At 34.3% G+C, this 16,438-nt stretch overlaps 1 protein-coding gene across 1 annotated transcript; it reads right to left on the bottom strand.

Moving 5' to 3' along the window:
- Positions 1 to 167: 167 nt before the first annotated feature.
- LOC108986349 (methionine--tRNA ligase, chloroplastic/mitochondrial) lies at positions 168 to 7,238 on the bottom strand. Its single transcript, XM_018958930.2, has 12 exons — positions 6,874 to 7,238; positions 6,279 to 6,422; positions 6,018 to 6,167; positions 5,504 to 5,671; positions 4,431 to 4,555; positions 4,051 to 4,144; positions 3,104 to 3,202; positions 1,972 to 2,152; positions 1,742 to 1,857; positions 981 to 1,136; positions 617 to 745; positions 168 to 502 (listed from the first exon to the last, which is right to left on the bottom strand). Exons 1-12 carry the CDS (start codon positions 7,189 to 7,191, stop codon positions 332 to 334), a joined length of 1,851 nt encoding a protein of 616 aa, XP_018814475.1. The 5' UTR covers positions 7,192 to 7,238; the 3' UTR covers positions 168 to 331.
- Between the last annotated feature and the right edge of the window lie 9,200 nt (positions 7,239 to 16,438).

Below are 16,438 nucleotides of genomic sequence, written 5' to 3'. Positions count from 1 at the left end.
TTTGCTGGTTAAGGATAACGTCTTTTACGAATTAACTTTTAATAGCAAGAGCATTTAAGCACTTTCACTCGTTTGGATTATTCTCTTTGTCGATATATTATGGGACAACATTTTGACATGTTGTAACTTGTAACCGGCTCTTTGTTACCGAATATAAACAAATGATATATATTATATAGAAGCAATTTATTGGAGATTTCAAGAGCAATCGGTCTCGAAATCATTGCTAAAAATAGGTAATTTAAATCTTACAATTGACAACAAAATCTGGAAAAATAAAATAAAAAACAGAAATTTGCGGTAAGGACAAGATAGATGTGTATTCTCTTCCCTACGCCTCCGCAACACCTTGGGTCTGAGGTACTTTGTCCTTGTTTTTCACTTCCTTTTTTGCTGCTTCACCCCCATCTTCGTCTTCCATTCGGTTTTCAATCCTTGCAAAGACTGGTTTTGGTTGAGCCATGACCTGACCACCTTTTAGCCCACCCCACTTGGTCTCAATCTACAATGCAAAACCTTTAGTTTAGTTTATAATGAATTGATGATGCATCAGCTACAACACATGGGCATTTATACAATTATGTGCTTTCAGAGAGAGAGAGAGAGAGAGAGAGACCCATGTTGCAGAGTCAAACTCGTCCTTTGAGAAGCCAAGCTGTCCATATATTCTCCAGCATAAGCTTGGTGTAACCGGGGACAATGCAATTGCTATAATCCTCAATGCTTCCAATATAATCACAAGGTCCTGCTCTAACACCAAAAACTCACCGAGTATGAGGTCCAATAAAAGCATCTAGTTACTATGACGGTTAATTGACCTATATACTGACGGAGCAGCTGTATTCATACCATTTATAGTAGATAAATTAAATACAAGAAAAGGCTGAGTTTATGTGAGATTCAAATGCTAAACAAATAAATAGAATTGATTACTGGTTTCAAATTAAGCTACAATTTTATCGTGAGCATATATGGATAACCTTTGCAGCTGCTTCAGAAGCATCACCCCCTTGCTTAAAGAGAGACCAGGGTGCTCGTTCATCCATGTAGGAATTACCAGCATTGCCAATCTCTAAAATAGCCTCACAAGCTGATGATAATGAAAGCCCTTCATAATGAACCCGGGCTTTTTCAACCTACCAAAAGTAAACAGTGGGAAAGTCAGAAGGCCTGGGGTAAAGGTTTAAAGCAATTAATCACAGACAACAATCCAAACCAAACAAGAGAACCCCCAATGAGGGGATAGATACTCAAATTTTATGTGAGGAAACCGAATTCCATGTCCTCTCATAGATACATATAGGAAAATATCCTCAGTTCAACCAGGAAGGTTATGAACATGAAGAGGCTTCTGGAAAAAAAGCTAATATCAGAACGATATAATTAAATCTGGTCTGGCAATAATGGTTTTTTTAATAAGTGGTTTAGCAATAATGTTGACTAGGAAAAGCTGGCAGTAGTGGAATTAGCTTGCTATATCAAAATCCAGAACAGTCTGCCAGGATGCTGAGCAGCTGCCAAGTTAAGAGGACCCACTAGGTCAAGAAATGCACCAGTCCGTAAAGGCTATTTATGATTTGGAAAATTTTTTGATCAGTAAACAAAAATTATATTGATGAAGTATTGATAGGCATAGCCCAAGTACACAGGCATTCATGGTTTGAAACTTAAAGACCCTTTATCAAGTCATTCCACTAAACTAACAGCACGCTTGTATGAGACATTTCCACACAAATCTTACCAACTTCTCTACAGTGTCCCGGAATACATTTCCTTCAGCTGCAATCGTTGAATCAGCCACCAAAGTAGATTGGCAGTTCTTTTTTAGAAGTCCGAGAGTACGGTTAAGAAGATTTCCTGCAAGAAATAGTTGAGATCATATACATTCATTTTCACTTAACCATTCAAACAAGTATAAAGCAACCTTAATGATCCAGAAAGACTGCCTATAAGAAGCCAGAGGAGATGTACCAACTGTATTGGCAAGATGTGCATTGACAATATTGATGAAACGATCTTCAGAATAGTCCCCATCGTTACCAAATTCCACCTCCCTAAGGAAGAAGTACCTGACAGCATCGGGCCCAAATTTACGAACCAGATCATTTGGTTCAAGGGTATTTCCTAGCGACTTCCCCATCTTCATGCCATCCTATAATTTTAAAAATAAAAAGCATTGCTGCATAAAATAAAATTAGGCATATGAGACATTTAAAAACTCTACCTCACGCGCATGACTGCTGATTTTTCAAGTTGAACAAGCATACAGAATTTCATGTTCCAAGAGTGACACTTCTACAAAGCTTACTTTGAGATATCTGGTATTTTATGAGACTACAGCAACCAAGATAATGTTAAACAAAGTATTCTACTTATCAACTAGAAAAAGAAAGAAAAAAAAAAAGTCATCAATATGCTAAACAGATTAAAACAGTTATTTTTTTTTATAAGTAATTTTTTTTTTTTGGATTAAAACAGTTATTAACATTAATTTGAACAATCTCTTTTGATTTAAGTCCAATTTGATGCAATGCTTTGGATCACTATTGAAATGTCCATTATTGTATGCACATAATACTGTGATTTCTATTGAGTCCATCAATCCCACTTCTCTTGTACAGATATATCACATCAATATATTTCCCCAAGAGAATTTTTCCAAGATTTTCGAATTTTCCAATATAGTGCAGAAAAGCATAACTCCGCAGGCATCATGGTATATTTAAGATTTTTTTTTATTGGCACCGGGTGTCTAGGAACAGCGTCCCGACTAATCCCAGAGTGCACAGGCCCTCAGTAAGGAGTTTCCCGTAAGTGTACATCAGGTAATTCAAGGGAAAATCTTCCGGTCCAATGGCCCCTAGAGATTGTTTGCACCCAAGGAGATTTGAACCTTAGACCTAGGGGGAGCATACCCCCAAGCCCAAGGCCTTTACCACTTGAGCCAACCCCTAGGGGTTAGAACAAAGTTAAGAAACTATCCAAATATGTGCTCATGTGCTTAGACTTCAAAACCAATAGCTCCCTTGAGAACACACAGCACACAATGAAATTATATTTATAGCTATAGAGGGAAAATGAATTATGCTCTGGGTTCAAATACCTTTGTCAAAAATCCATGGCCAAACACCATCTTTGGAAGGCTAAGTCCAGCAGACATTAGCATGGCTGGCCAGTAAACTGCGTGGAATCGCAAAATATCCTACAGAAGAATAACAAAAACATTAAAGAAGTATAATATTAACTCTTAGTAATAGTAAAGAAGGAGAATTGAAACAGCCATTAGAATAGACAAGGCTCCTGACAACAAAAAAGAAAAAGAGAAGGCACACAAAAAAACACCCAACTTAATCAAAATAACAGAGGATCAGAGAAATATAAAATAAGAAAAATTATAAAAACAAACATTCCAAGAATTCTCCGCATTCCAGCAAAATTTGCATGGGTTTAGAATAAGCACAAGAATAATGTGTACTGCAACAATTCTACCAGATACAAACTTATCGAGGCAAAGCAGGTTCAAGTAAGTGATACGCCCTACCCCTGTCAATCAAACTTATCGACTCTTTCTTGATTTCGATCCGTATAAGGTGTGGGTGTGTGCGGGTGTGTTTGTGAGCGTGTTCACATCAATATATGATGCTCACAGCATCAATTATCTGAAGTCAACTGCTTAAATATACCACTTACAAGGAAGCCAATCAAATCCTGGAGAGAGAATTATGTGCAAAAACACTGGAAGAATAAGGGGTAGTATGACTTATCTCAGGTTGTAATGACTAGCACAAAGATAATTAATTTAGCACAGCTACTAGGTGATCAATCACACAAACTTTCTAACTAAGCATCTTCAAGGAGAATATGACACCATAAACCACATTCTAGAGACGGAGAGGAGGAAACTGATAATCCATAATTGGCATTACTAACATGGAAAACAAGATTACATTTTGGTGGCGGATTGCCATGCTGATTAAATCTACAAAACCTTCACAAAGGGTAATATTTAGGGGAAAAAATGCATCTTAAAACACATTGAAGATGTTCTACCTTCCCAATCAAGTGCAGTGAGACAGGCCAACCTGAAGAAATGGCACTTTCCAAATTAGATTGCTCCTCGTCTTCTGCTAGTGCTGATACATAACTGGGAAAAAGTAACTGAAGAAATTCAACAACTAAATATTCACCAAAGGAACATTACCACCCATAAACATAGAGTATTGGGTGATATGTAAAGCAGGAGCCATGATAACTCTCTATTGTCTTAAACAATTTATAAACATCTGTTTTCGTTAGTTAGCAGTAACTGATGTCAGTTACAATTCGCAGTGATATATACAAAAAAAGAAAACATATTAGTCATGCAAATAAGGAAATTGGAAGCTTATAAAATATTAAGATTTCGAAGTTACAGAAGAAAAGAGATTTACCCCAATAAAGCATCAAACCACACATATATAGTTTGCCTATTGTCATTAGGAACTGGGATGCCCCAATCCACTGATGTTCGGGAAATGGAAAAGTCCCTCAGCCCACTTTTGATCCAGCTTTGCACCTTGAAGATATTTTATAGGAGAAATTGATTAGGGAAGGAAGTGGTAACAGCAGAAAAACAAGTGTGTGTGTGTGTCGAAAGAGGGAATTTGGGTGAAAAGTCGTAGTATTCCTGCCCACCCACCCTTGGGTGGTAGCAGGATCAACTTCTAACAGAAGCACCACCAATACAGAAGCACCACCAATACCGGGCATTTCTCCAAGAAAGAACTAATTTAAGATAGAATTGCACATTACAATCATGGATAAATACTTCAAATTAAATATCCCGAACTATAAGTACAGAAAATGCATTATTGTAACGGTTAAATTGCATTTCTCTCCTGTATCTATGATTACAATTTACAGCAATAGCTATTACATTCTACGATGATATATACACAATATTTCACATATCAAGCTTACAACATTCTCAATGAGCACATTTAAGACCTTGGCAGGAAAATCAGTCATACTGAGAGCAAGAATTGCATAAATCTTACAATAGTGTCTGATGCAAAGTATATAGGGTTCACTAGACTAGGGGCATATTTGGCTCAAGAACCATTCAGAAAAGAATGGGAATGAGCACTCCTAATCTTTCGTTGGGTAAAAAAACATAGGGTTTCATCGAATTGGAGAAAAATTCCTAAAATACCTAAGTCCCACACCCAAGTGGGTGGCTAGACACCTCCAAAAACCCCTGGGTGGTTTAGTTTCCATCACGGGGGTGGCCGTGGGTTGCTGTGGATTGGGTGGCCAGCCACCCAAGGCACTTCCATTTTTTTTATAATAAGTAATACGAGTATTTTGAAAAATTAGCTACTCCAATGCATTAGGAATCTCTCATTTTTCAGAGTAACCATTCCTTATAAAAATGTGACCAAAATAAGATATAGTCATTCCATTCCAAGACCCTTTCCACAAACAAACGTACCCTAACTAATTACAAATTTTACCATTATCTTACCTCATTTAAACGGAACGAAGGCTGCACAAAATTTGGATTTTCCGTCAAAGTTGCTTCCAATAATTTTTGATATTTTGATAGGGCAAAGAAGTAGTTATCCTCTTTCCGCATAACACATGGCTTAAGGTGCATAGGGCAACAGTTATTATCCAGCAATTCTTTCTCATCCTGCATATTCACAGAGATAATGACATTACACAGTTTTTTAAAAAAAAGAAAAAGAAAAAAAAAATTGAGTCACGATATTACACTGCTGAAGTGCACAAGCACAAAGCTACTCTTGAGCAAAATGACCACAACAGCATAAAAGCTTTCACTAAAACATATGATGCATATATTGATATATATGTTAAACTGAAAATGATATCAGAGAACATAAGAAAAAGGAGGCCCAGATACTGAGTTTTATTGTCGAGTTCTTGCAAGTTTCAAAGATGATTTTCTAAAAATATATCAGCACAAAAAAATAAAGACACTTTATGGTTGCTACATCCACTTCATATGCAAACACTACCTTGTATTCCTCACAGTTGACGCAATATAGTCCCTCGTAGTTAGCCCGGTATATATCACCATTGGCAAGAACCCTCGAGTAAAATTCCTTCACGATTGCTTCATGCTTGGGATTAGTTGTCCGAATGAACTTATCATAAGCTATTTCTAACTGCAGGCAGCAGCAAGTACGAAAAATGTAAAAGGACCACATGAATTTTAACATTCAACGAGTCAGTTAACGGTAAACTGAGAGTATATGGTAATGGCGGTTAAATATTACATCTTTCCAGAGAGTCTTATAAGCTTGTGAAATGACATTGCAATGCTCACTTGGGTTGGAACCCTGGGCAGCCGCAGCTGTAGCAATTTTCTCTCCGTGCTCATCCGTGCCAGTGATGAATACGACCTTCTTTCCCAACAGTCTCTGCCACAATACACGAGCCATAAGAATTACCTTCTACTACATCCTAGAATCGGTCAACCCCATCAAATTATTACATCTTTTTCTGTGATTTTCGAAGAAGAAAAGACACTATATGCCATCAAACAGCACAGACTGAGAAAAGTAAACTGGCTAACTGGCTGAGCTTTTAATATTTAGTTGATTCTATTTCAAGTGAGACATTTGTATATCACTGTTTCTCAATTCATGAAAAAACACCTTTTCTGGGGAAAAAGAAAAAACTAGAAGTAACAGGAGGAAGCTAAATATTGTTTGTTACTTGACTTTAGAATCCTAAAATAACAAGAAACCCCAACCTTCTATATCCTACTTTCTTACAAAAATCGAATTCAAAACCGAAATTTTGAAAACTTAATTCGCATTGAAAATGATAACAGACAACAAAATACAGACAATATGAAGAGAAGGGAACCTGAAAGCGGGCAATGGCATCGGCAGCGATAGTGGTGTAAGCACTGCCCATATGGGGAGGGGCATTCACATAATAAAGCGGAGTTGTTATGACAAAGGGCCCGCCATCGTGGAGACCATTATTGTCAGCGCTTGAGCTGGTGCAGGTGCAGAATAAAGCTCTTTTAGACGACATGGAAGAAGAAGAAGTAGATGACACGAAGAAGGGCTGTCGACGAAAATGGAGACGGGGCTTGACTTTGGAACTGAGGGGATGATGATGTAGAGGATTTAGGAGCCAGATAGCGTTCTGTATCGACTGGTTCATTTTCGCTGCCATTTTTCTTTTTCTTTTTCTCCTTGACTCAAAGTCTCAAGCGTTGAAACAGGGTTTTTATATTGGGGGCGTCTATCCATTTCAGAACGAGCGAACCTAAACCACAATCAGCTACCTAGGGGGAAAAAAAATTATGACGCAATTTTAAAATTATAATACTACTATTTCTAATTGGAACTGAATAAAAGGGCTGAATAAAACCAAAAACAAAGGAAAAAAAAGGAAGATGAAATAAAATTGGAACAATGAGACCATGGTTCAGCAATTTCAGAAGCATCGGTATGTGGCATGATATAATGATATTATTATTACCTCCTCGGGTTATTTTTAATGCAATATTTCGAACTGTATAACTCTCGCGTTACTCTAAAAAAAACTCTACTTTGTAATCTCTATACTAGTAAAAGAAAAAAAAAATCATTTTTAGTCATCTAAAGGGATTTCGGTTATAATTTTAGATATAGTTTAAAATATAAGTTCATACATAATTGGAACGAAAAAATATTTTAAAATTCTTAGTCAACTTCAAGCCTTCAAGTGAAAAAGATAAATGCATCAAATAGAACTTACATATTTATTGAGCATTTAAAAAATCAACATAGACAATAATAAAATAGTGTTTTTAAAAATTATATAGAAAATCACCACAAATAACAATAAATATTGTATGTGTCTATCATTTTTTATATATAAATTATATTTACAGTCATAAAGTATGTAAACATCGTACATTCTTTTTAAAAAATAAATAAATATTTAATATATATAAAAAATTAATTTTTTAATAATAAATATGATTCTTTCTCAAAATAAGTATACAACGCTGGCATGATTATAATAGTGCATTTGCCAGGTTCGGGAGACTCGTGTCCCTAAAGCATTTACCTTGGCAGCATAAATGAGAGCATCTTTTATCATAATAAAGTTGGCTTGGATCCATATTTTAGTGTGTTTACGATTGGCAAACGCTTACCGTAAATCTATACCATTGAACTGGATGGCATATGCAACCATCGATCCGTAGTCACTTCAGTTACCATTTCCTCTGTTATCCGACTTCAGAAATACAAACATACTGACCAAAGTAAAGGTTTAGGATAAACTAAACTGAAAATAGAACAGACAATTACCAAAAAACAAAGTACAAAAACTTCACATAAAGCTCTTGCTCCTTCAGAAGGTATTGTATTGATCAAGTCTCCAAACATTTTTCAGGTCACCTAAAATCACAACGATACACGGTAGTGAGTAAATATTCTGTTCACCAAAAAGCATATAATTAAAGAGAGAATTTCAACCATTCTGAGAATATATAATAGAACATTGCTGCGTATGTTCAATATTCCTTCTGCACTCTACAAGAGTACAACTATATGAGTCATGAACTTACTCAAGTCTCAAGTTCTTTCTCCCCGATCAACGAACTTGCTCGCTTTAGAAATACGACGTCTTCATTCACGTCCGCACTAATTATCCTTAATCATTGCATCCAAACAAACAAGTGGCACCTTGATAATCCTGAACTGCTATCAATTAAAGCCACAGCGATGTCCGAGGATCTAGCCTCGAATTGCCAAATCCTTATTCTTAGGTGTCTAAAATTCATATCTGATATAATGCTTGATAATAAGAAGTAAATCGATTTCTTCAAATCCATTGTTGGAAGAGAAAAGAGAGGAAAGTACTAAAGATTATACACACATATATAAGCATTTGATGACCGTTGCGATAGTAGAGATTAGAACGTACTTCTTCCGCTTCAACTCCTGGTGCGTCTGCACGAACGGAGATTTCTTTGCATCCTCCTCTGCAAACGATTTCGTATCAAAACAGATAGAGTAAATTAAATCACTATATTGTGAGCGAGGCCTACAAAGATACCGGTAAGACTACGTTTGGAATTAAAATTCATCTCAACTCATCATTACAACTTCTTCAAATTCCAATACAAAATATAATAAATCATTCAACTTTTTCAAATTTTAAAATAATAATAATAATAATAATAAATAATATTCTAACAATATTTTATCATCTCAACTCAACTCAACTCAACTCATTTCAACATCCAAACGCAACATCTGTGTATAGGGTTATGATATTCCCGGTGGTAGCGAAGCCAACGAGGAATGGCCAGTTTCGGTTCCACTCTCGCTTGAAGAACGCAGGCCATGGATCAAACTTCCTCATTTTCTCGGTTCTTTCTTCTTGTCTGATGAAAATTACTTCTAGCCAAATACAAAGTACGGTCAATTCCAGAAATCCTATATCGAAATAACCGACTCACCGACTGGGAGCGGAACAAAAAAGTAGTTTCAACGTTCGAAGGTGCCAGATAGTTTTTCTTTTGTAAAAAGAAAAATTCTACACAACCTTCTACACAACAGGCTGCCAGATAGTTAAGAGAGCCTTGCAACGCTTTTATAATAAAGCTCTGCTCTTTCATATTAAGTAGTCAATTGTATATTTACGGGTGATGAAAGTTATGAGGCTACGGGCTACGAGTCGTTTCCTTCTACATTGTCATTGCGTATTGCGCTTGCAATAGGGATTGCATTGGGCCCAGGCTCGTGAATAATGTACTCCATCTCGGGCTTGAGGTTTTTTTATTTTTATTTTTTTTCTATATATATAAACAATTATGCTATCCGGCATTGGATACCTATCGGAGAATCACGTCAACAAATATTATTTAAATAAAAAAATAAAGGATTTCATAAACAAAGAAAACCCACCATCCCAACTAGCGCCAAAATAAGTCTCAGAAGCAAATCCTTCATCCCAAGTTGTATTATTAGGATAAAGTCTCATAAACAAATCTTCTAACTCACAATTATGCAAAATGGCTGCCTTTTTCATTTTTTCTTTATTATCTTCTATGGCCTAGTATATGAAACAACATAAAGCCATGGACAAGTTGAAGAGTTTCATTCAGCATCTCATCGAGACTGTAGAATATTCAATCTCAGGCAACGAATGCCCCACGCCGTGGAGAAGCTTGCTCTCGAAGCCGAATCTATTTTGTGAGTATACGAAAGGGAATGCTGCGTTTAAGATGAGAATATGAAAATGAGAAGAAGATACGAATGAGAAGATGAGAATAAGAATATGAAATGTACTAAATTTGAACAAAACGCTCTGTTTAATTTTACAATTTATGTTGAGTGAGTTTCATTATATAATTTATGCTGCAAATCAAATGGGAGTGCTATAAAAAAAGTGAGAAGATGAAGATGAAAAAAAGATATGCAGTAGATGCAAAAAATAAATGAGACGAAAAAATGGGTTTGCACAAAGAAATTGATATTCGTGTTCTCTGCAAGAAAGGAAAAGCTTGCTCCCAGAGTTCTGCTCCTTCAGTCATTTGTTTCGTCTTGATGCTTGAATCAAATCATAGTGATTTTAGATATAAATAAAACGTCCCATTTCATTTTATACACGTGGATGGTCGTTTACACCGGATTTCTCACCCTGAGTAGGGGTGACAATATGTGACACGACCCGTTAATCCAATACGAACACGACACGATAAAAGCGGGTTAGGGTTTAGCCTTAACGGATTCGGGTCAAAACGGGTTGACCCGTTAAGACACGATTGCTTAACGAGTCATTAACGGGTCAACCCATTATTACCTGTTAAGAAAATTAAATTTACCTTTATACCCTTAGACCTAAAGGGTAAGGAGGAAGCTCCACTCCCTTCTTCAAGTTCTAAATTTGTTTAGATTTGTGTTTTTAATTTTTTATTATATTTGAAATTGTAACATTAATATATTTACATTGTATGTTTTGTTTATTATATTTGGGAAGTAATTTTAATAATGAATATTATTACAAATTGTGTGGATCATATTTGTTTGGATTGTAATTTTAGACTTGTAGTTAGTTTTTTTATTTTTTTATAGATATTATTTATATTTAAACATTTATATAAAATCAATTAAGTCAAACGGGTCGTGTCGTGTCGTATCATGTATGTTCAACCTATTAACATAACCGGGTTGAAATGGAACGGGTCGTGTCGTGTCAATTTATTTCTTATTCATTAACGGGTCATAACGGGTCGTATCGTGTCAACCTATTATCTTATCGTGTTATGTTTGGGTTTGGAATTTGACACGAAATCCTTAACGGATCGTGTTCGTATTGACCCATTAAATATAATGTACATATCTTGACACGACACGATACGAACACGATCCGTTAACACGATTTTATACCCCGGTCCCATAGTGCAAGTAACTTTTTTCATATATAAAAGATATCTGGCTTGAGTAGGACCTGCCTTCGGTCCACTGGCATAAGTTTCAGCTCATATAAATGAACAAATGAAAACGAAACAAAAATAAAAAGCAGAACCATATGTCGTGGACTCATTCGTCGAGGAAATGAAAACTAATATGCCATATATCATGTGAACTAGTTTAACATAATTTAAGACACTTCTCACATTGAGCACTTTAATAAATCGAGATAAATCGGATAAATAGTTCATTCTATTACTTTATCGGATAAATTGAGGATAAAAAACATCATTTAATAAAAACGACACTTTACTATCGATCTCCATCTAATTAATTAGTTAATATGTTTAGGTGTTCGTTTGGATACTTAGAATATCTCAATATTTTTATAAATAGTAGTTAAATGATTTGAGTTAAAATATTTTATAAAATTTTGAAAAATGAGATAGAAAATTTTAAAAATATTATAAAGTTAACTAATTATTTAAATACAATTTTTAATATAATGTTTATTTTGAAATTTAAAAAAATAGTTTTTTTTTGTGTGTTTTGTTTAGGATTTGGAAACGTTATAATTAGGGCTAATACCCGTATGGTGTAGGGCGGGGGGTACTCGCACCCCACCCCAGTGCCGGGAGCGGGGGAAAAAACCCCATCCGCCAAACCTCCCGCCTAGCATTGGGTCTAAAATAAAATTTGATCCAAATATTTTATAATTACAAAAAAAAACTTAAATTCATTAGAGTTAGATTTTAGATTGTTTTGGCATCATATGCCAACCTTTATATAGGAGGCTAACACAATACGATAGTCATTCTTAAGCAATATGAGACTTAGTAGTAAGTCTTACATTGCTTAAAGATGATTATCGTATTGCATTGACCTCCTATATAAAGGCTGGTCTAAAAAGTCAAGGCATTCCAATGACTTGATTATAATTTCAAGTCTTTTTGTATGAAATCACTACAAATGTGCAATATTACTATATGCGATTTTGAATGGACGAATTTTAAATGAAGAAAACATTATCAAAATTGTATGATTTGGAAAGGTACTTCTCGAAACAATATGTTACAGGAAAAAAAAAACTCGCACGAGCACATTTTAAAAGTGAAACCATTAAAATGTGTCATATCGATAAGTGTTATTGAGAATTACAATATTCAAAATAAAACAATAAAAAATATGACCTTGGAAAGGAATTGGATGCTCCCGACTCTTTTAAGAAACCAACGAAGGCTTTGCACCAAATACGGGCATATGTTACTGTCTAGTGTAAACTTGGAGATAATAAATATTATGAACTCGTGGCAATTATTTGGGGATAGGGTTTTTATTTTATTTTATTTATTTATTTATGTAAAACTAAATGATTAAGTTTTATTTATCAATTTATATTTTTTAAATACAAATTATTAAAATTAATAATATTTTATTCCCAAGAATGCAACAACACCAACGGCAAAGAGATGGGCATGAGTCCGGCCCCCCGATCCTCGGCAACGCCACAATATACGGGCCCTCTACAACATTGAAAGAAAGACCTGGATATTTCCAACATATTTCCCTTATATCTTAAAAGCCACTATACATAAATGAACATGAATGATTTTTTTTTTTTTTTATTTTACACTTTGTTGTTCCACTTTCGTCCTTTTGTCTAGCTGGGTGTGTACATTTTTATCTTGAGTTCCTTGTTTTTTGTTCGTCTGATTGAAGGCGTTTTGGTCTTTTTAGTCAAGGTGCGTTACAGGGTAGCAGCTAATTTTCTGTATATCTTCGGTTTCCTCCCCTCTCAACTCATACCCCCCTATTTTCTATTTCTTCTTTTGTTTAACGTGTTTAACTCCAGATATCAGTTCTTCTTCAATGAGTAGGGGCTCTTCATCCTTTATTTTCCCTCATGTTGAATACGGATAGCCAAATATAGACTGATTGTTTAAAGGACTTTGTTTATTTATTTTTTCCTTGACAACTCTGATGGTGAAGTTTCTAATGGAACATTTGGAGAAAGCTGGGTGTGTGGTTGGGGAAGACTTCATCAAGGCTGTCCATTGCGACAAGCATATGAATAGCGGCTACGTTCATGGTGAAGGGGTATTTGTGGTATAGAATAAGTTTTTTTGAGCCGTTTACCAAGATTTAATTTTGTTTGAGAAAGTTGTTTGCTTTTGTTGGAGGATATAGTGGAGATTTGCTTTTAATATAACAAACAAAGCTTGCTATGATTATTTTTGTGGAGGAAGTGGAGGGGAGGAGGGAGATGACTACTATTTCGGACATGAGTTCATGGGGAGGAATGAATGATGGTCGACCCCGATTTGGACAAGTGATTTGCTTCTCCTGGGCCTTGTTGACGACGCCACATTAAATTGCCTTGCTCTGGCAAGTAGATTGGACTACACATCCTTGTCTCAAAGTTTAATGGTATAATTAAAAGTGAGTGTTTATATGGATTGAGAAAGCAGTTGTGGATTGTGGAGCATTGGGTATATTTAGTTTGTGATCCAAGAGGTGGAAAGTGTTGATCCTATGAGAAATAAATGGATGACGTTGCCTAGAATGCCTTGTGAATTGCGATGAGTGTTTCAACCATGCCGATAAGGAGTCCTTGGCCGTGGGTAGTGAATTGTTGGTTTTTGGTCATGAGTTATTGGATTTTGTTATAGTTTCTCTCAGCTCTACCTCTTAGCTCTCTTTGTCTCAATTTTTCTGCATGTCTCAGTTTCTTTATTTTTCTCTTTTTTTCTTTCTATATCAATCATTGAAGAGCTAGGAAGATACCAAGATCGATGGCATTTGGGTCAAATCTTAGAGGATTGAATATTGCATTTTTGCCTGGTAGATGACTAATGAGCCTAAACTTAGCAAAGCATTATCTTCAGTTTTTAAAGTACAGGAAAAGAACTTGACTTTATGGCTACTCGCGCTAACTCCATACCCAAATGTCCTAGGTATGACAGGGGCTTTGAAAATCAATGTGTTCTTGAAACTTTGACAGGGGAATTTGTAGCTGCATATAATTGATCGGATCGGAAGAGGGAAGTCTAAGATGGTGAAGGAGACAGATTTCTACGACATGCTTGGAGTGAACCCTGCAACCACGGAGGCCGAAATCAAGAAAGCTTATTACACAAAGGTGAATCTAATATTCTAGGTTTCAGGTTTGATTATTTGTGACAAATTTGATAAATGGCGATATCTTTGTGGAATTCTTTTAGGTTTGATTATTTGCGATAAGTTTTAGAAATTTACGATGATTGCTAGTTTTCTCAATTTTTAGGGCATGCCTAAGATTTTATTACCCTTTTCTTATGGTGTTCTAGCTAAAACTTCCCTGGTCGAACGATGGGTCTATTAACATTTGACTTCCAATGAATATTTGAGGAGCAAATGAAGTTATTATGTACAATGATAAACTAGCTAATATTTTGATAATAAAAAAATGAAATGTAAGGGATGTAATATGATTAAAAAAATGAATTTTAGGTACATAATTTTCAAATTAATATGTAATTGAGACGCATTGCTCAATCACAATATATATGCATATTCCACGACTTAATTTACACAATGAACATGAAGAGGTGTCATGCATTGCACGATCTGCCACAAACTAGCCAGCCGGCATCCGAACTAATTTTTTTGTTAAACTTGTATTAAACAAATTTAGCAAAATAATCAAATTGTTGTATTAAATTATGGTGTATTTTGAACTAATCTTTTTACTTTTCAATCTATCCAAACGTATAATTATTATACTTTACTAACATATCATCCTCCAAAGATATTTATTAAAATTTGTTAAATAATTTATTAATCATTTTTATTTTCTTAAAAATCATATAATTTTTATAAAAAATCTAAACTAGCAAACATCTCTTGGACGTTGATATGTTACTAGTATATATATATACTAGCAGGGATAACGTGCGCTGCACGTTTGCCCAGTTGACTAATTTTGTCATGTTTCAAATTTTTAACTATAAACGGACGTAATTTTATTTATATTTTTAGATTTTTTTTTTCTATTTAGAACACATTATACATATGATCTACATAATTTTTATAATTAGAATACAACGACTTACAAGAATCAAGTCACAACGATATACAGATATTTTTAAAGTATATATTATAAGAGCGACAAGTTTTAAAAGAGATATTTAAAACATTCAATTTGTTGTCTTACGAACGGCATTAACAAATAGCACATTCAATTTGTTTTGACGCAAATTTATAATCATATTAATATTATTAAATTTGTTTAATTATAAGGGATTTTACTAATATATTAATTGATATTTATTAATTGACATGAGGTGTCTAAAATAATTTCTTTATTATTAAATTATATTAAATAACCTTACATCAAACATATTAAGTGATTTTTTCTGGTAAATGTCTTCTTTTTCCTCCTTCAATTGAACAATATATCAATTTCTCTTTGAGGTTTTTTCATTTAAAATTTTAAAATGTTTTTTATAGGAAAATTTACATAAGAGTTAATAATGATGATATTTGAAAATTTTAAGTATAAATGTTAACAATATCGTTTCACCAAATCTCGTTTTTTACAGTAAATTATTGATATTGCATGAATTTAATAGTAAAATATAAGAATTAAATAACAATGTATCAAACATATAGATATACATGCATATATACAAGAATATAAACATAGATGATATGGTAAATATTTATATTTAAAGCAAGAAAATGAAAAATTTATTTTAAAAAAAGTCTCTAAACGGGACATTAAATTAACTAATCTAAATATGCGATATGAATAAACAATATAAATATTACAAAAAAGTAAAATAAAAAATATTCTTCAAGTAAAAGCGATAAAAAATACTGAAAAGTAGAGGAGAAATAAATGAATAATAAGAATAGCGCAAATGAACAGGTAGTGAAATGTTGTCAACCAAGATAAGAATTGAACCAGCTAATCCATGACAAATAACATATAAAGAAACAGAATATAATTAAATTAAAATGCTAAT

The sequence above is a fragment of the Juglans regia genome, chromosome 7 (assembly GCF_001411555.2).
Source record: "Juglans regia cultivar Chandler chromosome 7, Walnut 2.0, whole genome shotgun sequence".
Lineage (NCBI taxonomy): Eukaryota > Viridiplantae > Streptophyta > Magnoliopsida > Fagales > Juglandaceae > Juglans > Juglans regia.
This window is presented reverse-complemented; position numbering and strand designations above follow the sequence as displayed.

What these genes read in the sequence shown, in the direction of transcription:
- LOC108986349 (XM_018958930.2), bottom strand. Translation starts at nt 7,191, where the DNA reads ATGGCAGCGAAAATGAACCAGTCGATACAGAACGCTATCTGGCTCCTA. An exon ending in TCAACTGTGAGGAATACAAG is followed by an intron (nt 5,672 to 6,017) that starts GTAGTGTTTGCA and finishes GTGAATATGCAG; the next exon opens with GATGAGAAAGAATTGCTGGA. An exon ending in CTTCGTTCCGTTTAAATGAG is followed by an intron (nt 4,556 to 5,503) that starts GTAAGATAATGG and finishes AATATCTTCAAG; the next exon opens with GTGCAAAGCTGGATCAAAAG.